Below are 25,491 nucleotides of genomic sequence, written 5' to 3'. Positions count from 1 at the left end.
GTTCCTTCAGAAGAAAGCTTGCAAAATAACCATTTTTTTTTAAATATTTATTTATTTATTATGTATACAATAGTCTGTCTGTGTGTATGCCTGCAGGCCAGAAGAGGGCACCAGACCCCATTACAGATGGTTGTGAGCCACCATGTGGTTGCTGGGAATTGAACTCAGGACCTTTGGAAGAGCAGGCAATGCTCTTAACCTCTGAGCCATCTCTCCAGCCCGCAAAATAACCATTTATTCTACCTTTTGTAACAACTTCTGTCCCATTCAGATGCAGCATGGTGACATACCACAGCCTGATTCATTTTAGAAATGGTCACCATTCTGGCAAATGACCTCACACTTTTTACTTTCCAGATTTGTTTGTTTCAGGAAAGGATGAGTGGTAGTTCTCAAGTACTGATTGTGCTTTGAGTGGGAGAGGCCAGGAACTGGGGTATATTAAGAGACTAGGCTGACAGCGGGTCAGTTGCCCATTGAGAAGACAGAAACCAAGAACCAAGGAGGATCAGGGGACAGTGTGGCCTGAAGCATGTCCAGATGGAGGCATGTATGTAAGGGGGGGCGGGCACTCTCCCTCTAGTCAACAACCCACCAGAAAGTCAGTTAAGGGCCGTCTGTAGACAGCAGTATATTCTCTAGCAAATCGGTAGCTGTATGTCCAGTAGCCATTTTTTCCAACTATAGCTTAAAGCTCTGCCTAGTTTACCCCGAGGCAGATAGGGATGTCATAGGGATTAATGACATTTGATTTCAGTTCATACCTAGACCAGTCTGTATGTTCTTAGGAGTAATTTCCTAGTCTCAGACACATAAGATTTAGTGTTGAGAAATTTTTCTGTGTACTATACTAGAGTTCCGTCTATAGAAATTTGGTGAGATTTCTGTCCCTCCTGGTCCTGCAGCTGTTCAGTCTCAAAGAAACACACAGAAGCCGGGCGGTGGTGGTGCACACCTTTTATCCCAGCACTTGGGAGGCAGAGGCAGGTGGATCTCTGTGAGTTCGAGGCCAGCCTGGTCTACAAGAGCTAGTTCCAGGACTGGAACCAAAAAAGCTACAGAGAAACCCTGTCTCGAAAATAAAAAAAAGAAAAGAAATGAAATGAAACACACAGAGACTTATATTAATTGTAAACTGTTTGGCCTATTCGCTTTTACAACTTAAATTAACCCATAATTCTTATCTGTGTTTAGCCATGTGGCTTGGTACCTTTTCTCAGTCAGGCATTCTCGTCTTGTTTCCTCTACATGTGTATGCATGGCGATTGCATCTCTGCCTTTTCTCTTCCCAGAATTCTCCTAAACTGGTTGCCTCACCTACACTTCCTGCCTGGCTACTGGCCAATCAGCGTTTTAATAAACCAATACAAGTGATAAATCTTCACAGTGTACGAGAACATTATCCCACAGCAAATTTCAAGTTGCAGTATTATGTGGCTTTGTTTGTAATATAACCCATCATCAGTCTAGAAAACGATTTAGGAAAAAAAAATGAGTTGAAACAAGCCTGGTGCTGTATGCCTTTAGTCCTAGCACTTAGAAAGGGAGGAAGGTGGATCTCTGTGAATTTGAGGCCAACTTGGTCAACATAGTAAGATCCTGTCTAAAGAAAGGAAACAAAACAAAACTGACCTGAAAGTGCTCTCTCTCTCTCTTCATGGCTTTCGCTTCCCAACCTGTGTGTCTGTGTTACTGTGTGTCCGTGTGTGTGTGTAAACCAGGAGGTGACATCATGTGTCTTCCTCAATCACTATCTGCTTAATTTATTTTTTAAATATATTTTTAAGTTTTTACTTTTAATCATGTGTATATGTCTATTATAGGTGCCCATAAAGATCAGAAATATTGGATAACGTGGAGCTAGAGTTGGGCAGTTGTGAGCGAGTTGTGAGTGTTGGATACTAAGTCAGGCCTCTGCAAGAGCAATATGCACTCTTAGTCTCTCTCCATTGTAATTTTCGAGATAGGCACTCACTGAACCAGCTCAGCAAGACTCACTCTGGTGAATTATTTGCTCCTAAATGGTGGTGCTGAGATTTGAATCTCAGCAGAGCAACTCCATGGTCCATACTTTTCCTTGTTGTTTTGTTAGCCTATATACTAGATTCATTGTTTATAAAATGTTACTAATTTTTGCCCAGATTTTTTTTTTAATTTTTATTTATTTAATTTTTTTTGCTTTTTCAAGACAGTGTTTCTTTGTGGTTTTGGAGCCTGTCCTGGAACTAGCTCTTGTAGACCAGGCTGGTCTCGAACTCACAGAGATCCGCCTGCCTCTGCCTCCCAAGTGCTGGGATTAAAGGCGTGCGCCACCACCACCCGGCTGCCCAGAGTTTTTTATTAAAAGTTTCAATTTGATTTGATTTTAAATTATCACTAAAATATGTGCTTTTCAAATTAAATAGCCATGTCAATTTCCCTTCTCTTCAGTTTCATTCCGTGCTACTAAACATTCTCATTATATTAGAGAACATGTCAAGTGCCCACTTGCTTTAGGTATCAGGTAGAGTACGAACACCTGACTTTATTTTCTTATTTTTGTGTGTCAGGAAGAAGGCATTCCCCAGAGCCTGGATGATAATAGCTTACTAAATTTGAGTAAACTGAGGTTTCGACATGAGTGGAGTCTGCTGCGGGAGAGTAATTGAAGGCTTTTATTCTTTCATTTAATTTAGCAAGCATGTCTGGAGGGTCATCTTGGCAACAGACTGTGTGAGACACCGGGCTCACACAGCAGCACATGTGTGGGAGGGCCTGCAATGGAAAGACAGGCAGATTTCAGCCAGGGAAGGTGCGGGCTAAGCATGAGGGTCCTTCTGCCCAGTGGCTCTCAGCAGCATCTGATAAGAGGTGGGACATAGAGGCCTCAGCAGAAGGCCTTTGCAGGACAGGAGTGGTCAGTAGGATGCCCAGAACTGGGAAGCTGTGGGTTGTGAGATTTCATAGGAAAAGAGATTGTTCTAAAGGTCCAGCTGCTTCAGTCTCAGCTGCCACTACACAAGTGCATCTTTTGGAAGTCTGTATTTTGAATCCTTTTTAATGATTTTTTAGTAAATTACATCACTAAAAAGACTAGAAAAGAGAATCTGGTCTATCTTTGGGCTTCTTTGGAAAGGATGTGACCAGAGTAGCTGTAATAGAGCACTTGGGAAGCTAAACAAGTTCAAGACCAGCCTGGGCTACAGAACAAGACCTTTTCTGGAAACAAAACAGCAAAACAAGAGCTGGGCAAAGTGGTGCACACCTTTTTATTTATTTATTTTTTATTTATTTTTTTTATTTTTCGAGACAGGGTTTCTCTAGTTTTTGATTCCTGTCCTGGAACTAGTTCTTGTAGACCAGGCTGGCCTCGAACTCACGGAGATCCACCTGCCTCTGCCTCCGGAGTTGGTGCACACCTTTATTCCTAGCACTAGGAATGCAGAGGCAGGTGGATCTCTGAGTTTGAGGCCAGACTGGTCTATATAGTGAGTTCCAGGACAGCCAAGGCTATACAAAGAAACTGTCTCAAAAAAACCAAAAAATAGGCCGGGCGGTGGTGGCGCACGCCTTTAATCCCAGCACTCGGGAGGCAGAGGCAGGCGGATCTCTGTGAGTTCGAGACCAGCCTGGTCTACAAGAGCTAGTTCCAGGACAGGCTCCAAAACCACAGAAAAACCCTGTCTCAAAAAACCAAAAAATAGATTTAAAAAAAAGGAGTGGAATAAGAGACTGAGGCTTGCTAGCTGGGTTTTAGTTTTGGCTTCTACCTCATGGTGAGCATCTTTATTCATTTTTCAGAGCCATGGTTTCCTCACCTGGTGAATGGTATGTCAATAGTTCTTATCTTATGAGATTAAATAAGGGTCTATCTTTCTCATAAGATTAGTTAAGGCAGTGAATGCTGAACTGTGCTGAGCACCATATCAGGCATGTTCTGCAGATGTTGGCTTTGGTTTTTGTTTGTTTGGTTGTTTGGTTGGTTGGTTTGGGTTTTTCTTTTTTTTTCTTTTTTTTTTGGTTTTTTTTTTGGTTTTTTCGAGACAGGGTTTCTCTGTGGCTTTGGAGCCTGTCCTGGAACTAGCTCTTGTAGACCAGGCTGGTCTCGAACTCACAGAGATTCACCTGCCTCTGCCTCCCAAGTCCTGGGATTAAAGGCGTGCGCCACCACTGCCCGGCTTGGTTTGGGTTTTTCGAATCAGGGTTCTGGTTATCCTGAAACTCTTCTCTGTAGACCAGGCTGACCTTGAACTCAGATCCACCTGTTTCTGCCTCCCACATGCTGGGATTAATGGCGTGCATCACCTTGACACTTCCCTTGTTTCCAGGATGTTCTCTGCTTTATTTGTCTCCTTTTCTGTGCAGATCAGCTTTCTATTACTGTAACAAATACCCAAGCTAAGTCATCTTAGGAAAGAAAAGGTTTGTTTATTTTGCCCACAACTGCAGAGGTTTCCGTGTGGGGTTGCTTGGCCAGTTGCCCCTTTTCTCGTACTTGAGATAATGTGTTAGTAGTAGAGGATATGTGAAGGAGGAAGCCACTCACCTTGTAGTGGCTGGGAAACAAAAGCAGTGTTGGTCCCTATAGGTTCTCCCAGTAACATCATGCTGGGAGCCAAGCCTTTATCACCTGTCCCATAGAAGGATGGGGGTTAGGAGTGGAGGGCAGCGGGCCTGTGACAGTACATTACAATAAAATATTGCCCTTCCAGTTCCTCTAGAAATAGATAGCTAGACAGACAGATAGACACATATAATATAATATAATATAATATAATATAATATAATATAATATAATATAATAGGAGTTGCTGTTATTGATTTACCTCCGTGTCTGTGTGGTACAGTTAATTAACTAAGGTCATTGTCGTCTCAGCTACATGAAAGCAGTTATGATGCTGGCAAAGCCCTGCAGCGCCTGGTAAAGAAGCCTGTGCCCAAGCTGATCGAGAAATGCTGGACAGAAGATGAAGTGGTGAGCATGGACCTGTGTGTGCTTTGTGTTCTGGGCCTTTGGGGTGGTTCTTCTTGTGTGCATCCTTTCTGCTCCCCAGGGGAAGGGGCTCATTCAGAAGACGGATTGCCCGTGGTGTTTGTCCACTAAAGGAAAGAGCTGTTCTGGGAAGAGCCCTTGCTATACGAGCACCCAGTTCAGCTCCCTTGCACCTTCTTGTTTATTTGTTTAAAGTTGAGTGTGACTGCATGTGCACCCATGACTTTATAGAGTTGTGGAAGCAGTGACAGGAAGGTTGCAGCACTTGCTGCCTGCAACCTCCCTCTAAGTTCAGTGAGAGACCCTGTCTCAAGGGAGTAAAGTTGAGCAGGACATCCAGCATTGTCCTGCTATTTGCAAAAGGTACCTGTGATGTATCGCTCATACAAGGAGGAGCCATCAAAACGACTTGATTTGATTAAGTGGCACTGGGACCCATGGGCAGCAGGAAAGCTCTACCTGAGTTTAGTTATCCTCCTAAACAAGGCTGGTGCAGGGCAGTATGTGAGACTTCCCTCTTCTAAACCAGAAGCTGGAGTAAATTATTTTTAGTACTTCAAGCTACTGAAAGCAGTTGCTCTAAAGCGGGAAGGAAAGGCTTCATTCAACACCAGAGGAGAGTGGAAGAGGAGGGTGCCCACAAACACAGATGCACAACCCTGTGATTCCTATCCCACGGATCTGATGAAGCTACATCCCTGGCTAGTGACTTTTACAAGTATTGCTGTAAACTGGGTGGTGGTGGTTCACACTTTTAATCACTGTGTTTGGGAGGGAGAGGCAGGTGACTCTCCATGAGTTCTCAGCCAGCCTGGTCTACAGAGCTAGTGCCAGGACAGGCTCCAAAGCTACAAAGAAACCCTGTCTCAACAAACCAAAGAGAGAGAACATATTTCTAGATTCCTAAGCAGGTAACTGTTGTAAGGAGGCCCACTTGTTGGTTCCCGACTGCTCAGGCCTGAAATAATCACACAGAAACTATATTATTTAAATCACGGCTTGGCCCATTAGCTCTAACTTCTTATTGGCTATCTCTTATATCTTAATTTAACCCATTTGTATAATCTGTGTATCACCACGAGGTCGTGGCCTACCAGCAAAGTTTCAGCACGTCTGTCTCCACCTCCTTTCTCCCAGCATTCAGCTTAGTTTTTCCCGCCTTGCTCTGTTTCCCTATAGCTCTGCTATAGGCCCACAGCAGTTCCTTTATTAACCAATGATATTCACAGCATACAGAGGGGAATCCCACATCACCTCCCCTTTTCTGTTTAAGTGAAAAGGAAGGCTTTATCTTCAACGTAGTAAAATTACATATAGCAAAACAGGTATTGGGTGGGAGAGATGTCTCAGAGGTTAAGAACACTGATTGTTCTTCCAGAGGTCCTGAGTTCAATTTCCAGCAACCACATGGTGGCTCACAACCATCTGTAATGAAATCTGGTGCCCTCTTCTGGCCTGCAGGCATATATGCAGACAGAACACTGTAAACAAAATAAATAAATAAATCTAAAAAAAGGTATCAAGTAAGAATAACAGTTACAATATCCACTTTGTCTTTTATCATAACTAAGGAAAACTATAATTATCAATTCTTCAACTCCATCAAAGACTCCAGAAGAATATAATATTATCCAAGCAAACAGGAAGTACATTGTAAGTAACTTCCAGAACTCTAGAATTGACAGAGACATCTCACTGCCTGGACAGTCACCCAAAGTTCTTCTCTACCATTAGGGCATCCATCTTCAGCCTACCGGCCCAGAGTATCCAGCAGACTTTTTCATGAAGCAGAAAATTTCAAAGACAGTTCCACCTATATTGGCAGTTTGTCATTCACTTTCTTCTGTGTCCTGCAGAATGTCTAGCAGACTCTTTGATGAAGCAGGATCCCTGAAGGACAGTCTCATATTTAGACAAGTTCAGCAGTCATTTCTCTGCAGGTCCTGCATGTCCAGATCACTCAGCATACTGTCAAGCAGTCCAGCAAGAGCAGTTTCTTGCCCAAATGACTGACCAACTCCATGAGGAGCCTCTTCAATGCCCATCTTCCTCTTGGAAGTTATTGGTGCTGCCAGGAGCAGACGTGTCTCATTGTCATAAAAAGTCTTAACCTCTTAAACATTTTAAATGCCATATTCTGTAGTCTTTGAAAGGTTTGAAGAATACCTATCTAACTGAAATATATCTCAATACATCCAGAAAACCTAATATGACTACAAACTTGACTATTATAGATGATTATCTATATACATTTCTTTTTTTTAAAAAAAAAGATTTATTTATTAAGTATACAGTGTACTGCTGACAAGGAAGGCACCAGGTCTCATTGCAGATGGTTGTGAGCTACCATGTGGTTGCTGGGAATTGAACTCAGGACCTCTGGAAGAGCAGCCAGTGCTTTTACTTTCTCAGCCATCTCTCAGCTGCCTATAAACATTTCTAAATGAGCTGCACAAACAATACCTGAAGAGCAGAAATATACATATAACAAAGTTGACTTTAAATTTGTATCAATAAAGCAATAGCCATACCAACGCAAATCTCTATAGCAGCTAACCATCTTAACTCGGTGTATGTCAAGTATTAACTGTTAGGTGAGGAGGATGGGAACAGCTGGGCAGGACACTGCCTTACATAACTGGGACAGGAAGACCTTTGTGGAGAGAGAAGGGGAGCCTTTCTGAAGGACTATAGGGAAAAGAGAATTCTAGGCCCTTTGATAAAAATATGAGTGAAGCCGGGCGGTGGTGGCGCATGCCTTTAATCCCAGCACTTGGGAGGCAGAGGCAGGTGGATCTCTGTGAGTTCGAGACCAGCCTGGTCTACAAGAGCTAGTTCCAGGACAGGCTCCAAAACCACAGAGAAACCCTGTCGCGAAAAACCAAAAAAAAAAAAAAAAAAAAAAAAAAAAAAAAAAAAAAAAAAAGTGAATTATGCAAGAAGTTAAATGGTTGTGGCTGGGACAGTGAGAAGGCAGAAGGAGAGGGAGGAGGTGGTCCCCAAGGGCAGAGCAGGTGTGGCCTATTGAACTGTGGTTTAGATGCTAATCATTTGCTCTGCAAGTACATTTTCTATGTCAGGGGGCTTCAGGGTGAGGTCCATGCACAAGGAAGGCTAGAACCAGAGGAATTCCATGTTCAGGTGATAGCTAAGGCAATCATGAAATTGAGTTGTTTTGAAAAGTCATGCTGGGCTGGAGAGATGGCTCAGTGGATAAGAGCATTGCCTGCTCTTCCAAAGGTCCTGAGTTCAATTCCCAGCAACCACATGGTGGCTCACAACCATCTGCAAAGAGGTCTGGCGCCCTCTTATGGCCTTCAGGCATACAGACAGAATATTGTATACATAATAAATAAATAAATAAATAAATAAATAAATAAATAAATAAATAAATATTTAAAAAAAAGAAAGAAAAAGAAAAGTCATGCTGACCCTCTTTCACCATAAGCCCATTTTCTTATAGGAAGGAGATAGAGTTCTGACTGGTGAGATTTTACATTCTCCAAAGACAATAGAGGAAGGAAAGGATGGAACCACTGTATAAACTGAGCTCCTAGAGATGTCCCTCCATTTTGGCCTGTCAAGGGCATCCTGCCAGGGCAAGTGTACTAATGACTGCATCCATCCATTCCTGCTGTCTTGATGAGCTGTCACTCTGTCGTCCCTTCTGTCACCTTATCTCCTGGGGTTTCCCTCACCTTCTACCTCCTCCAGTTCTTCCTATCGCCCTGCTGTTTCCCTCTCTCCCCCACTGCTCCACCTACCTCCAATCCAGCACTGACTCCTCTCGCCTTGCTCCCATGACCTTTCGTTCCTTCTGGAATTTCTAGAATACATAACAGAGTTCTCTCTTCTGTCTAAAAGAAAGCCAGTTTCCTTTTCCTGCAGCACTTCTCGTGCTGGCTCTGTTGCTGCTTCAGGATCTTGAGCCAGAAGGGTGGGGGATGAGGAGCCTTGGGCATCAGAAAGAATCCAGCTTCGTTTTGAAAAACAAAACAGGGTTTCAAAGTGGTGACCATTTCAAGTGTGGGATAATGTTGAAACGCCAGTTAGTTTGGGCTCATTTTTATCGTGTTTGCTTCTATTTGAGAAATGTTTTGGCAGTCACCCAACCCTTGCAGAGCTGAGAGATCGAATGGTTCCCTTGTTTGTGAAAGCTAAGCCTTGTTTTCTGAAACCTCAAACCTGGACGGTGAATGAGAGGGAGGGATTGGAAGAATGATGGGTTAAAGGAAACTTCCTATGCAGAATAGCTGAACAGTGGCAACAAGTCAGGGAAGGCCCTCTTCACTTTCCCCTGCCTTTGGCTGTGTTAATAGGTTTCTTCTCATTGTAGGAATCAAGGAATAAGGCACACCAATGTGCCCACGCTGAAATAGATGTATAAGCCTACCCCTCTTTATTTTTCCCTCATGGTATTTCATATAATTGGAACATTCTGGTTATTTTTACTTTATTGTCTATAGCATGTTAATTTGACCTAATACTTAGTATCAGATGTACCTAAGTGACCTCCACAAAATGGCTCTGAGTGTTGAGGTGGGAGTTTCCTAGCTGGGCTAGAAAGTTGACCTGTACTTCCTCACTTTGGCAAGCCACTGCTCCCTGAAGAATCTAGCTTCTGTCCTTCTTAGTGTAGACCAGTGGTTCTCAACCTGTGGGTCACAACCCTTTTGGATATCAGATATCCTGCATATGAGATACTTACATTATGATTCATAACAGTAGTAAAATTACAGATATGAAATAGCAACAAAATCATTTTATGGTTGGAGTCACCACAACTGTATTAAAGGGTCTCAGCATTAGGAAAGTTGAGAACCACTATTATTGTAGATTAGACCCTAACTGTACCTTGAAGCTGAGCTCAGCCCTCTGCCTGCTTTTGGAAACATTGATCCCTCTTTTGATCTCCATCTTCTATATTCTCTCTTTATATATATTTTATGTATACTATATTCTGTCTACATGTCCGCCTGAAGGCCAGAAGAGGGCACCAGACTCCATTACAGATGGTTGTGAGCCACCATGTGGTTGCCGGGAATTGAACTCAGGACCTTTGGAAGAGCAGGCAATGCTCTTAACAACTAAGCCATCTCTCCAGCCCCCTATATTCTCTTTTTTGTTTGTTTGTTTGTTTTTGTTTTGAAAAGGGTCTTTGTGGCCTAGGATGGAGATGACCTTGAACTCCTGATCCTTTCACCCCCACCTTCTGGGTGCTAGGATGACAGGCCTGCGCCACTGCCCAATCTGTTTTCCTCTTTTTAAAAGGTTTTTTTTGTGTGTGTGTGTGAGATTTATTTTTAAATAAAATTAAACACAAGTAAGTGCTCTTTGGAGGCTACACACCTCAGATTGGCCTGGAACTGGGATTGCAAGCAGTTTTGATGTGCATGGTACTGTTGGGAAGTGGTCTTCTGCAAGAGCAGCAAATGTTCTTAGCCCTATAAGCACTTTTACATACTTCCCACAGCTGACCTGAAATTTTTAACTTTTGGAGTCAGGTTTAGTGATGCATATCTTTAATCCCAGCACTTGATCCCAGCACTCGTGAGGCAGAGGCAGGCCAATCTCTATGAGTTTGAAGCTAGCCTGGTCTACAGAGGGAGTTCAAGGACAGCTAGGGCTACACTGAGAGTCTCTGTCTTGAAAATCCAAAAAATAAACATTGAAAAAATGAAGCTAGTCAGCACAACTAGTTTTTGTCAATACCTGAACTTGATGCTGCAACAAATTCTGCCTTCCTAGAGCAATTACAAGAATCACAGTGGTAGCTCACCTAAGGGCATAGCTCATGTTAGATGAACTAAGTCATATCAGAGAAGAATTTTTGGAAAGAGTGCTTAGGAAATTCATGACTCTTTCCATGTACTACAAAATGGACCAAAGTAAATGGATGAATGCTATCCATGAGGGTTAAATTAATGATTAACCAATTTTACATACATTATGCTAAAAGCATCATTTCTTTTTATGACATCCGAACTGGTAGGATTATGAAGAGAAAAGGAAGGAAATAAAAATAAATCAGTATGTTACAATACACAAAGTCTAGGTTATTAGGTTTTTAATTATACATGATAAACACATTTAAATATAACACAAAGGCCCCAGGCTGAAGTGCACCGAATCGAAGAACATGAAGTCACCCTTTCATGTGTCTGTTTGTGCATGCAAGCCACTGGTGGCCTCTACGTGGCTGTGCTGTTGCTTATTGTGCTGGGATCCCATTGCTACTTGCTGCTGTGCTCCTAATTAGCATTCAGCTGTTGATTATGGAAATACTGGGATGCTTAATTGAATTCTTGTTAAAATTCTGGGCCTGTAGTTCCCTCATGGTGTTTGCCTGACTTGCAAGGTTATAAGATTGTGTGCTCCATGGAGTTGTACACTCACTGTCTGCTTCCTGTCCTATTGGCTGCAATTGTGTTTTGTTTTGTTTTCATGTTGAGTTGTCTTTCAGCAGAAGGTGTCACTCAAGGTGAAGGTTTTGTTGTTTACAATATTACAGCAGGGTGCTTCCATTTCTTCTTGGGTAACTGTAGCTTTTATTGTGAAATATGTTTTCTACTAATTTTTTTGTTTGTTTGTTTTTGTTTGTTTGTTTGTTTTTTCGAGACAGGGTTTCTCTGTAGCTTTGGAGCCTGTCCTGGAACTCCCTTTGTAGACCAGGCTGGCCTCGAACTCACAGAGATTCACTTGCCTCTGCCTCTGGAGTGCTGGGATTAAAGGCGTGCGCCACCACTGACTGCCCGGCTCTATTAAATATTTTTAACAGTTTTGTTGCAATCCATTGAGGTGAACAACCTAGATAAAAATGAACTCTGATATTTTTAACCAAAGACAGCTAATCCACAGTGATAACAAACTTTAATTGGTTGTGCGTGTGGATTCATTCACAAATTCATAAACTTGAAAACATCTAATCCTTCTTTCCATTTAAAACTCAGTTTATTATAGATGCTTCCTTTCAAAGTTGACATGATACAGCAAATTATTCTCTAAGTATTTGTAGTCCAAGTGCAGTGCAGCTGGCCAAGGACTTACCTAGTTACAGAATGCAAACACAATGGGGTCTCCCCAGCAACATCTTCAGATGCTGTATCTGCTTGAGAAACACTGTTTCCATTGTTCTCTGGATGTGCTGCAAGACAGAGCTACTGTGTGGGGCAAAAGTACAATGCATTTTATTTACTGTTTGTGAGGCAGTAGAGGAAAATGGAATTCACAGCAGAATCAGAGTTAAGGTCCAAGAGCAGCTGGGGGTTGTGGAGGTGAAGGCAGGGAGGGGACAGTGCTGCAGAGGAAGAGGTTCTCACCACCCAGAGCTAGCCTGGATTGATTTTACACCCCATAGTCCTGGTGTTCAATGGCAAAATCTTAATCCACAATGTAGGAGATGGCTTAGTGTGTGGCATTTACTTTTGAGAAGGTACAATTTTGTAAATTGTTGGTATTTTACATAGTGATCTGAATGACACTGGTGATGGGGATCCTGTATGTCATTTATATGCCATCCCCCCTGTGGTTAGAACTTTATTAAAACCTGCCTATTGATCTTCATTTATATGAATACGTGTTTTATAGCACTGTAGTTTTATTTTATGTGCTTAGAGTTGTGCATGTAAATGAACTGTATGGTATTGGAATCCTCAGTTTTGTTGTTTGAGATTGGGTCCTGCAGTGTAACTTCCACTGGCTCTGACCTCAGCAGTCCTCTTGTCTCAGCCTTCTAAATGTGGGGTTTCAGACATGATGACCAAGCCTGACTTGAAATTCTGACTACAGGTTGGTTTTGGGGGAGGGGCAAGAGGGTTGGTTTTCTAATACAGGGAAACTCGAACTCACAGAGCAAGTGATTCGAGTGCTGGCATTAAAGGTGTGTGCCACTGATGCCTGTTGGATTTTGTTGTTCTTGTTTTTGAGACAGGGTCTTACTGTGTATCCCTGGCTGGCCTGGAATTCACAGAGATGCCCCTCCCTCTATCTCTCTTTTTTGTTTGTTTGTTTTTTTGAGACAGGGTTTCTCTGTGGCTTTGGAGCCTGTCCTGGAACTAGCTCTGTAGATCAGGCTGGTCTCGAACTCACAGAGATCCACCTGCCTCTGCCTCCCGAGTGCTGGGATTAAAGGCATGCGCCACCATCGCCCGGCCTCCCTCTGTCTCTTAAGTGCTGAGAATAAAGCAAGCAGACACGACTGTGTCCAGCTGATTTTATACAGTTGGGTATGGGTATGTGCACATGAGGACAGGTGTCAGAAGAGACCAGAGGTATCTGATCCCTGGAGCCAGAGTTACTGTCAGTTTTGAGCCACTTTGTGGGTGCTGGGAACTGAAACCTGGTCCTCTGCAAGAACAGAAAGTGCTCTTAACTGCTGAACCATCCATCCTGACCAAAATTTTTAAAGCTCAAAAGATATTGACAGGGCAAACCTGCAGTGATCTAACCTTAGGTGTGTTGTGTGCAGTACATCCCATGGCAGCTGTTTAAGGGATGAACCATGTAGATGTCTCTCTGTGTTAGCTACCCTGCCTCCAATTGTAAACTAAATTGGCGCTGCTTCTTTCATCCCTTTTTAATTTTTCCATTTTGTTTTGTTTGTTTTTGGACATGGTTACACTGTCTCAGACTGATCTAGAAATGGCAGTCCTCAGTGACTAGAGAGATGGCTCAGGGGTTAAGAGCTCTGGCTGCTCTTCCAGAGGTCCTGGATTCAATTCCCACCTGGCAGCTCACAGCTGTCTGTAATTCCAATTCTGGGTATCTGACACCCTCACATAGGCATGCATGCAGGAAAAACACCAATGCACATAAAATAAATGAAATCTTTAAAAAAGAAAAAAAAAGAGACAGTTCTTTTGCTTCAGATGTTCAAGTCCTGTGTGGTATTGCAGGTGGAATTACCACGCCTAGCTCTCATTTCATTGACTGTTTCTAAAGCACATCTCAGTTCTTTTTTTGTTTGTTTGTTTTGTTTTTTGAGACAGGGCTTCTCTGTAGCTTTGAAGCCTTTCCTGGAACTAACTCTTGTGGACCAGGCTGGCCTCGAACTCCCAGAGATCCCCTGCCTCTGCCTCCCGAGTGCTGGGATTAAAGGTGTGCGCCACCATTGCCCGGCCACATCTCCATTCTTAACTGTTAAGAGTAGGAAACAGAGGCAGGCGCTTCTGTTTTCTTCCTGATGGAAACAGCATTGGCTGCTCAGTCCAGTGTGTGCTCTCAGTGTGATTCGTGTGCTCTCAGTGTGATTCAAGGTCAAATTCAGACCTTTTTGGCCTAGAAAAATGTAGTTGCAGATAAGAATGACCTAGTATTTCAAGTATCAGTAAAATTGGATTGTTTCCTGTGATAACTCCTATCAGCCTTTGAACCAAACTCTTGTTTAAAGAAGTCGATAGAGCCGGGCGGTGGTGGCGCACGCCTTTAATCCCAGCACTCAGGAGGCAGAGGCAGGCGGATCTCTGTGAGTTCGAGACCAGCCTGGTCTACAAGAGCTAGTTCCAGGACAGGCTCCAAAACCACAGAGAAACCCTGTCTCGAAAAACCAAAAAAAAAAAAAAAACCAAAACTATGAAGAAAAAAAAAAAAGAAGTCGATAGTGTGGATAAAGTAGAGTTTATTGTCAAGTCCTTTCGAAAATGAAAGAGTAAATTAAAAATCAATTATATGTGCAGAAAGATGGTGGAAAGCAGTCAGTCCGTCAGTCAGTTTGCAGAAAGAGTCTCCTGTTTAGCAAACTATATGGAAAAATATTTTTAAATCCTTTTGTCAATGAAATACGACAATTATTAGAAAGAGGCCTTTTTAGATTGTATTTCAGTTCGTATGTCAGTTGAAGTTGCCTCTGGGTTAAGTCTAAAACTCATCTGATTCCTTGCATTTCATAGACAGCTGCTTCCTTGTGTGATCAAAGAAATGCTCTTTTTTTGTATGTTTTCTCCCTATTCATTTGTAAAGCAAAAGTCATTTTCATTTTCTGTTACTAATGTTTTTTAAAACTTATATCTCCTATCCATATTTTTACCTGATTTTCTTTTAAAGCCAGCAATACATAGTGTCATCATCCAGGACTCCCCGTGTTTGCTTACATGTTTGTGTTTTATATTTGAACCTTAGAGCAGAGCAGAGCTGAGGCAGGGAAAGAGTAACCCCACCATGAACGTGAGCATGCCTTTATTGTTTATTGCAGCTCCGGATAATCATTTTAAATCAAAGATTTTTTTTATGGAACATTTTTCATTTTTGCTTGAGAGGGACAGTGTCCCTCTTCAGATGTCTTCAGATTGAAAGATTCATAAATACTAGAGCAGTGGGCTGTTGAAACCATATTTTCCATCTCATTTTCAAGGACATGTAAAAAAATGGAGATAGTGTATACTTCTCACCACTCAGTCGTCTGTCTCTGTTCGTTTAAAAAAATGAGAACAAGACACAAGGGGGCTTGAGAAATTGCATGTAGTTTTCCCATAGACAAAGTGGAATTTTATAAGTGAAGAGGATGAAACCTTTTTCTTCTTCAGTTTCTTAGCAACAGATCAGAGTCAGTTTTAATCTGTGTGTTTGGAACATCCTGTGTACATCAACATCAGAGCCTTTTTCTTTCATGGGTGTGACATCTAGACTGCTATCTGGGATTTGGTGTTGGGAGAAAGAAAGGAGGCAGAAAACCTGAAAGGAGGGAACTCGCTCGGCACCCAGCTTCTGTTTCCTGCATCCCTCTGTCTAACATCTAAGGTCTCTCATGTAGAGGTCATAATAGTCATGGTAGCCACATGGTTGCCTAAGGCTGTTCTGATTTGAACTTACTGGTTGAAACTCAGCCAGGCAGCCATGGTTTTATATGCTGAGGCTATAGCAGAGCAAAATAGGCAAATACGTCTGCCCTCATGGGGTTGGCATTGTACTAGGCAAGGTAATTAACACTGAGTGTCAAGTGTTGTATGTTAACTCAGTGCTAATGAGACAGCGATACACAGTCCGGGGCAGCACAGTGAACTCTATTTAAGGTAGCCCTAAAATGTCACTTTTGAGTAAAGACCTAAACAACATTTGAGAACCAGCCTTGAAAATTCATAGAAGAACATTCTAGACCAAAGAAAAAGAGAATTGCAATGATCCCCTCATTCTTGTGAGAGATCCCATCCAATGTGGAGTGTTCTACGGTAACTGAGCTGGAGGCTTCCACCCAAGCTTCCCCTATGCTGTGTAAGCCATGCTCATTGCCCTGTGACATGGTCATCTGGGTACCTGTGAACTTGATGGGGAAAGTCTGAGTGGGGTCCTTGACCTCCTTGGCCTGTAGGTGAACGTTCACCTTGTAGGCAGATGTACTGGAAGAGTCAGGAAGAGATAAAGTAAGTAGGCCATGTGCATCTTGAAGCACATGCCTGCTCCTAGAATTCCATTCCTTCTACCAAGCGAATGGGCGGTCCTGTGAACTGTTCTGCTTCCTTGAGCTTCGGTCCCTCCTTGCTGTCTCTGTGGTTTCAGTTGTGTAGGATTCTGAGTCAGCCTCTTCAGACACTACCAGCTCAGAGGGTGGCATCTGAAGCATTTTGATTTTATAACCAGAGTGGACTGTCTTTATTACCTGTGTTTACTCTGAGTCCACATTTGTGCAAAGAGCTGTTTTTCTTGAGTATTCAGTCATAAGAAACATAGCTGAAAAGGAAATGGTATGAATTGTTCACACCTTGGAGTAAAAGTTACTCGTGTTAGACAGTTCCTAGCAAATTTTAACCCAGGAAGTAAAGCATTGGAACCATTTGGGACTATCAGTCTAATACTCTGAATTCTATCCCCTGGGAAGGAGAAAGGATTTTTAAAAACCGTTCTCCAGCTAGACGGTGGTGGCACTCATCTTTAATCCTAGCACTCAGGAGGCAGAGGACAGGTGGATCTTAGTGAGTTCAAGGTCAGCCTGGTCTACAGAGCAAGTTCCAAGACAGCCAGGAGAAACCCTGCTCGAAAACCAAACCAAACCCAACCAAAACTGTTCCCTGTTGGATCCAGTGCTGACTTTGGGAGTCTGCTCTGGAAAAGGCTCTCGGTAATACCATTTGACCAAGTCTGCTCGTTTCTGTTTCCCTTGACTTTTGTTGTTGTTGTGTTTGTTTGCAGGAGTCTTACTATGTAACCCTGGCTGTCCTAGAGCTCACGATGTGGACCAGGCTAGCCTCAAACTCGGAGATTGTCTTTCTCCCTGCCTCTGCCTCCAGAATTCTGGAATTTAAAAGTTTGCACCACTATGTCTGCTCTTCCACTGACCAGAGGACTCGTGCTACATGCAGTGATGATGGTGGTTACTGGCAGCGTTAATTCCCTAGCAGTACTCTGTTCTTTTCTTCCCAGCACTGAGAAGTGAGTGCCTGGAAGTTATCCAGTCAGTGTGTCAAGTCTGCCCACTGGGCCAGAGTGACATGTCTTTTCACTTGTCTCCATGCTCAACTATGAGGACTAAGTGCTGTGATTTAATGATTTATATTCCCAGAACCTAGCTGGCATGTAGAACAAAGATGGTAGATAATCAGAAAATATTTAGCTGGCTCAGATAGAAGAGAAGCTCCCTCAGAACTTCAGGTTACTTCCATGGAGTGATCTGTCAGGCAATGCCGCTCTGCTGTTATCGTCTGACTGCCAGCCACTGCACACTCTGAGCTTCAGAATTGACTGTTTATTTGCTGGTTCTTGTCTCCTTGTATTTTTGTTTGACACCTCTCCCCCCTCCCCCTGCTGCCGCCAGTTGTCTGATTGATTTTACTACTCGATTGCAGTTCCTAAACGTGGAGTGGTGGTGCTAGAAATATGCCATTGGTATAGAACTTGCCTTGCACATGTCTCTCCCTAAGTTCAGTTCCCAGCACTGCACATACACACCAAGTCTTACCCTCTGCCATTGTCATCCAGATTTAGTAAGGTATTAGCAGGGAGCAGGAAGGAGCTTGGCAGCAGTAGCCCAAGTTAGCCTGGTCTTACTGCCTGACAGGCTGTTCTGTACAACTCAGCACTCTTTCCAAAGCATAGTCTGTTCATCCAACTCTCAAGACTGCCTGCTGTGCACAAACCTCTGGTGTGCCTCCGTTCTTCTATCAGTATCAGAGTGTTGGCTTACCTTGCAACCCATGCAAAGGGTTGTAGTAGAGTTAACCTTGGCAGTGAGAACTAGGAAAGTATCACATGTATACACCAGAGAACTAGCAAGGAAGGGATAGGGAAAGTCACACATTTAAAGGAAAGTAAGAAGATGAAGCAGAATGATTGAAATGTGCACCGTTCTGCCTGAGCCTAAGATATTTAATATTTTAAAGTGTGCACATGCTAATATCGTGGATCATTTTATCAAATGTTCAGAAATGATGCTTCCAGGATACTAAGAACAGAATGCCTTAGGGTTACAGCCTGTGGCCACTACCCAGTGTACCTAGGCCATCTCTCTGAGGTCAGAGGTCCTACTCTGTTAATCCAAGGCCAATTTAACTTGTGGAGAAGACGTCTCATCTAGATGCCCCGATACTGAGGTCAGGTAGAGGTAAAAGACTGGTAGTCTGTGGAGGAGGAGGCATTAGCCTGGTGGCTAAAGCCTGCAATCCCAGCTACTAGGGAAGTTGAGGCCTAGGCTGCCTGGTTAGTTCAAAGCCAGTTTAAGCAACTTAGTGAAACCTTGTCTCTAAATAACAAGTAGGGGCCAGCAGGATGGCTCAGCAAGTAAAGGTCATACACACCTGACAGCCTGAGTTCAACCCCTGAAACCTACATAAACTTTGATGGAGAAAACCAACTCCACAGTTTGTCTAATCTCTACATGTTGTCCTGTGGCCTGCATCCCCTGCCACTAATAAATAAATTAAATTAAAAATATTTTTTTTCAGGGCTGGAGAGATGGCTCAGCGGTTAAGAGCACTGCCTACTCTTCCAAAGGTCCTGAGTTCAGTTCCCAGCAACCACATGGTGGCTCACAACCATCTGTAATGATGGCCTGCAGGCATACATGCAGACAGAATACTGAGAATACTGTACACATAATAAATAAATTAAAAATAAACATTTTGGCTGGGCAGTGGTGGTGCACGCCTTTAATCCCAGCACTTGGGAGGCAGGCAGATCTCTGTGAGTTCGAGACCAGCCTGGTCTACAAGAGCTAGTTCCAGGACAGGCTCCAAAACCACAGAGAAACCCTGTCTCGGGGAAAAAAAAAAAAAACCAAAAAAAAAAAAATTTTTTTTTTCCCTCTAAACAACAAATTGGATAATCCCAGCACTCGGGAGGCAGAGGCAGGCGGATCTCTGTGAGTTCGAGACCAGCCTGGTCTACAGAGCTAGTTCCAGGACAGGCTCCAAAACCACAGAGAAACCCTGTCTTGAAAAACCAAAAAAAAACCAAAAAAAACAAATTGGAGAAGCAGGATATAGTGACACACACACCTGTAATTCCAGCACTTGAAAAAGAAGGAAGGGGCCAGGCGGTGGTGGCGCACGCCTTTAATCCCAGCACTTGGGAGGCAGAGGCAGGCGGATCTCTGCGAGTTCGAGACTAGCCTGATCTACAAGAGCTAGTTCCAGGACAGGCTCCAAAACCACAGAGAAACCCTGTCTCGAAAAACCAAAAAAAAAAAAAAAAAAAGAAAAAGAAGGAAGGGTAGCTGGGGCAGTGGGGGGCTGGGGCAACTTTGCACTTGCTGACAGGAAATCTGGATCCGGTGTCATTCCGCCCTGAGATTGTATCCTAAATTAATGAAGTTATTCATGTTAAAGAAAGTGAGGGGCCGAAAAGATGGCTCAGAAGCTGAGAATGCTTACTGACCTTGCAGAGGGTCTGGATTCAGTTTCCATCATCCATAGTGGGCAGCTATGCACACAGACAGCTATACACAGAAACTCATACAGACAGACATAGAAAAGGAGTAAGTCCAGCGGGGCTTGGTGGAGCATGCCATTAATCTCAGCACTCAGGAGGCAAAAGCAGGTGGATCTCTGTGAATTAAAAAATCAGTCTGGAGGGCTGGAGAGATGGCTCAGCGGTTAAGAGCATTGCCTGCTCTTCCAAAGGTCCTGAGTTCAATTCCCAGCAACCACATGGTGGCTCACAACCATCTGTAATGAGGTCTGGTGCCCTCTTCTGGTCTGCAGGCATACACACAGACAGAATACTATATACATAATAAAAAAAAAATCAGTCTGGAGCTGGGCTGTGGTGGCGCACGTCTTTAATCCCAGCACTCGGGAGGCAGAGGCAGGTGGATCTCTGTGAGTTCCAGGACAGCCAGGGCTATCACACAGAAAAACCCTGTCTTGGGGGGGGGGCAGAGGACGGGGCGGGGGGATATATCTAATAAATTTTAAAGAAAAGTTTAAAAATGAAAAGAAATTACACAAATACAAACAAAGGTGTTCTAAATTTCCTAATCTGTGTTTGGTATCCTGTGAGCTGCGGAGGATGGGAGGAAGGCATGTCGTGGATTAGTTCCATTCTGTGTTCTCCCCATGCAGCTTCGAGCTGTCTGGGTAGCAGATATTAACATGAAAACCTGTGCAGATGTCAAGCATTTGCTGGCTAGCTGCTTGCCAAACAGGTGTGGTCAGCCTAAATGTGCCATCCAGGGCCTTAACTTCTAGGTGGGCTTGATTATCCGCTTTTCAAAGAGGAATTTAGATAATAAATTTAGCAAGATTGCTATAAGCATAGGCTTGAGAACTTCTAATGCATCTGACAATCTAAAATAGATGGACTTTATATGTGGAAGGCACCAGCATCTGTGTTAACTGTCGCAGTGCCGAGGAGGAGAATTGAACTCTCGGTATGGTTAGGTAAAGCTATTCACATGCCACAGAAAGATGGCAGTAGACTGAACATTAGGCTCCTCCTTCTCAATCTAGGCTATGGAGATGGAATTCCACAGTCCTTTAGCAGCGCACAACTTACGGTTGTTTTCAGATCCTGCCGTGAGGCAGCCCAACTTCCTTCTCTGCTCTAAGCTTCCCTGGAATTTTATGACCCTAGAACAGCCTGACCTTGGTGAGTCTTGGGCTTGTAGAACTTTGTTTTCAGCAGCAGGATAATCTTTCCCTCCACTTTTATATTCCTGTCAGACATTCTAGGGATCCACATGGATTTATTCTGCCTCCTGGTTACACTGTGGAGTGTGTTGCTCCCACATCTCACGAAGACCAAACATTAACCCCGTACCTCCACACTACACATGCTCAGTGGGTACTGGTGCACTCCATGCTAAGTTCGCTGTGCCTGTGCAAGGGGCCTCACTTCAGCACTTGAATATCTTGGCAGAAGAGACAGCGGAACTTGTAGCTGGAGACATTTTTGTCTGTTTCTGGATAACTAACTTTAGATTTGCTTTAAGCATTGGGCATAAAGGTTGCTCTTGTCCACCTTGCAGTGAACTGCATCCACCATGTTGGCACAGCTGCACTGTACGAGCTTTGCCACCCACAGTCACCACCATGGTTCCACCTCATTGGAATTTCTGTTCTTGTCATTGCTAGTGCTGTTTCCCAGAAATTTTTTTAATTGACTTTAAGTTCTTTTTTTTTTTTTTTAAACCCTCCCAAATGTGACAGAGGCAGGGAAATCTCTATGAGTTTGAAACCAGCCTGGTCACTATGAACTACATAGCTAGTTCCAGAACAGCTAGAGCTGCATAATAAAAGAGACCTTGTCTTTTAAAAAGACCAAAAATAAAAAAAAAGTTTAAAGAATAGCATCATTGACGCCTTTATTTAACAAAGAGGGAACAAGCTGTGCGCTACATGCCTTTAATCCCTGTATTCTCTTGAGTACCAGCCTGGTCCACAGAGTGTCAAGACAGCCAGGGGCTACAGAGAGAAATTCTGTCTTGAAAGGCTCTGAGAGGAGCACTAATTTTAAGCAAATACACTGTTAAGGCTTCAGCTAACAATTACACTGCTTGTAATTGTTTGACAGTATAGCAGTGACTCCATCCTTCCCTGGAGTCTTTGACAGAATTGGCAATGAATATAATGAATGACAGCAACATAGTATAAGCTTTTATGTGTGCGTCTGTGGTTCCTGACACTGTTCTGAGTCCTGGGGCTAAGGAGTTGGATAGCAATAGGTGGGGAGAGATGTGAGCTTTGAGGGGGACCTTGTGGAACAGGTAAGATTTCACCAGGCAGCATGGATACCCAGCTAATGGAAGAACACTGAGTCGTGAAGAGTGGGGCAGGTTGGTAATGGGCTCCTGGGTTGGGGACAGCAAAGATGGCCAGTTCTGCCTTGCAGTCCAGAGAAGTCTATGTCTGCCTTTGAGTATCAGGGTGACAGAGTTGGAACTGCCTCTGAGGATCAACCTGGTTCACAGCATTGGAGTTCAAGAGGGGAGGGTTCTGAAGCCAACACAGCACATTTGCTGATGGAACTTTAAGTGGTCCAGTACCTCAACCACACTGAAGACTAGCTAGACCAGTGCTGCTGTGATCCTGGAAACCATTGAACTGTGGAAAAATGTCAGTTCACACTTTTGACTCAGCATGGGTTGCCATCTGGAGTCACTGGAGGACCTCTCTATCCCACTCAGTCCCACAGCCATTCAGTCTCAAATAAACACACAGAGGCTTATACGTTGTTTGGCCTGTTGCTCAGGCTTATTACTAACTACCTCTTATGACTTAATTTCACCCATAATTCTTGCCTATATTTAGCCACATGGCTTGGTAGCTTTTCTCAGTAAGTCATTCTCATTTTGTTTCCTCTACATCTGGCTGGTGGCTGACTCTCTGCCTTTCCTCTTCCCAGACTTCTATTCTGATCGCCCCATCCATACTTCCTGCCTGACTACTGGTCAATCAGTGTTTTATTAAACCAATATGAGTGACAAATCTTTACAGTGTACAGGAGCATTTTCCCACAGCACCTTTCTACTAGAGCTTACCCTGGAGATTCTGAGGATATGGATACATAGCCCCTGCAGAGAAGAACTACCCTGGAGGAAGCTAGCGGAGTAATCATGAGGCCTTTAGTACCAGTTGGGGTTCTGAGCATTTGGCATGGCATTTACAAGTGGAGAAGTAGTCACAGACACACATGGTCCTTTCCTGGCTACAGAACACATGACTGGTAGTGTTTGCTTGCCACTGTGTTCCAAAACCCCTCCCCTGGCCTCTCTGGAAAATCTAAGCCATAAGAAAAGGAGAGACGACAGTTTAAGAGACTGCTCTTTCGTTTTCCAACCTATCAGACCCAAATAATCACACAGAAATTATGTTAATTACAACACTGTTGGGACTATTAGCTTAGGCTTTTTTTTTTTTAAAGATTTATTTATTTATTATGTGTACAGTATTCTTAGTATTCTGTCTGCTTGTATGCCTGCAGTTCAGAGGAGGGCACCAGATCTCATTACAGATGGTTGTGAGCCACCATGTGGTTGCTGGGAATTGAACTCAGGACCTTTGGAAGAGCAGCCAGTGCTCTTAACCACTGAGCCATCTCTCCAGCCCCTAGCTTAGGCTTTTTTTTTTTTTTTTTTTTTGGTTTTTCGAGACAGGGTTTCTCTGTGGCTTTGGAGCCTGTCCTGGAACTAGCTCTGTAGACCAGGCTGGTCTCGAACTCACAGAGATCCGAGTGCTGGGATTAAAGGCGTGCGCCCACCATCACCCGGCTAGCTTAGGCTTTTTAATTAACTAACTCTTACATCTTTTTTTTTTTTTTTTTTTTTTTTTTTTTTTTTTTGATTTTTCGAGACAGGGTTTCTCCGTAGCTTTTTGGTTCCTGTCCTGGAACTAGCTCTTGTAGACCAGGCTGGCCTCGAACTCACAGAGATCCGCCTGCTTCTGCCTCCCAAGTGCTGGGATTAAAGGCGTGCGCCACCACCACCCGGCTAACTCTTACATCTTAAATTAACTCATTTCTGTGTATCACCACAAGGCTGTGGCTTACTGGTAAGGATCTGGTGTCTGTCTCCTTTGGCAGTTACATGTCATCTTCCTGACTCTGCCTTCTCTCCCTGGATATCTCTTCCAGCCTGGCTCTGTTCTGCCCTGCTATAGGCCAAGGCAACTTCTTTATTAACCAGTGGTAATAAAACATATTCACAGCCTATAGAGGGGAATTGTTGTGTGCGGGCCTGCTTTTTGTCCTGCCCTGCTCCCGCACAGCTAGCTTTACACCAGAAATAACAACACACAAACTATATTCTTTTAAACACTGCTTGGCCCATTAGCTCTAGCCCTTACTGGCTAATTCTCATATCCCGATCAACCCATCTCTAATAAACTGTGTAGCACCAGTCTTACCGGGAAAGATTCAGCATGTCTGACCTGGCGGCTTGCTTCATCATGTCTGGCTCAGAGAGCAGAACTATGGCGTCTGCCCGGGAGAAGGGAGCATGGCCTCTGCTCCAGAGAGCAGAGCTGTCGAGTCTGAGCTCACTTCCTCTTCCTCCCAGCATTCTGTTCTGTTTACTCCACCCACCTATGTTCTAACCTATGAGGACCAAGCAGTTTCTTTATTTTTTAACCAATGACCTTCCTCCATCAGGGAATCCCACTATAGTGCACTCAGGTGCACAGGAGGCAAAGCAGAAAAGTTCATGTGCATTTGAAGGAATTGTGGAACATGGAAATAGGTGTAGCAGTTAGGAATGAATAAAGCTTGTTGACAGGGACAGCTTGTTGGTTTCCAGAGGAAGCTCACTGGAGGGAACTCAGCTTGAAGAGGTTAAGTTGGAGAGCATGAATATGAGGAAGCTGCCAGAATAGCAGTACAGTTTTAAGTAGGCATCCTCTGAGATGACCTAAGAGAGAGGATGGCCATCGTGATAGTGACAGAGAGATAGCAGAAGGTAGGGGAATGATTTAGTTCCATGTTGTTTAACTTATTAAACATTTTGTTGGAAAATGAATAATACATTATTTTTTAAAGGTTAGGTCTCACCCAGCCTAGGCTGGCCACTGTAACAAGGTGTGATCTTGAACTTCTGATCCTCCTACCTCCACCTCCCATTATAGGCATGGTCGTGCCCACACAGAGTGTTTCTTTTTAAGGTGGGGAATGCTGGGACAGTGCTGTCCTTGGCATGACTCAGTAGGAAGGCCTGGCAAAGAATCCCCATGGGTGTTACCAGAGCCCAGACTTACTACTGTCTGCAGCCTCTGCTGCAGAACTGAGGCGGAAAGTGGTACAAGACTGTGGGTGGGTTTATTTACAGTGTGGCCAAGACTGAGGAGAGAAAAACTCTTGCTTTCCTTGCCTTTCCTGTGTTAGAAAAGATGAAACAGCTGTCAGGAAATGTGCATATGAAGATTGAGCTAGATGCTAAATTATCAGAACTCCTGTAAGGAGTTGTCTTCCCTGCCAAGGTCAGACTGCTCTCACCTACAGCTTGAAATTTCCTGTAGAAGTCAGTCTGACTGTCGTGTCATTGTCATGCTATACCATCCCCCTCCCTGTTACACTGTCAAAGATCATAGCTATCCAGAGGCCCCAGCTACACAGGTGACTTGGAGAGGAGGATAGAGGTGGTAAAGAAGTAGATGGCCCGATGCCAC

The 25,491-nt window shown here is 43.6% G+C and overlaps 1 protein-coding gene across 11 annotated transcripts in view; it reads left to right on the top strand.

The window, feature by feature from the left end:
- Rere (arginine-glutamic acid dipeptide repeats) overlaps positions 1 to 25,491 on the top strand; it is a 372,816-nt gene that overhangs the window by 264,783 nt on the left and 82,542 nt on the right. For 10 of the 11 annotated variants that reach the window (XM_057783759.1, XM_057783750.1, XM_057783753.1 and 7 more), the window contains one exon: positions 4,856 to 4,954. The exons of the other annotated variant lie outside the window; for it this stretch is intronic. In XM_057783759.1, coding sequence (XP_057639742.1) covers positions 4,856 to 4,954 — 99 coding nt within the window. The remainder of the gene's footprint in view (positions 1 to 4,855; positions 4,955 to 25,491) is intronic. 11 annotated transcript variants of the gene reach the window in all.

Source organism: Chionomys nivalis, chromosome 11 (genome assembly GCF_950005125.1).
Source record: "Chionomys nivalis chromosome 11, mChiNiv1.1, whole genome shotgun sequence".
NCBI lineage: Eukaryota > Metazoa > Chordata > Mammalia > Rodentia > Cricetidae > Chionomys > Chionomys nivalis.
The sequence above is the reverse complement of the archived record's forward strand: the minus strand, read 5'-3'. Positions and strand labels throughout refer to the sequence as shown.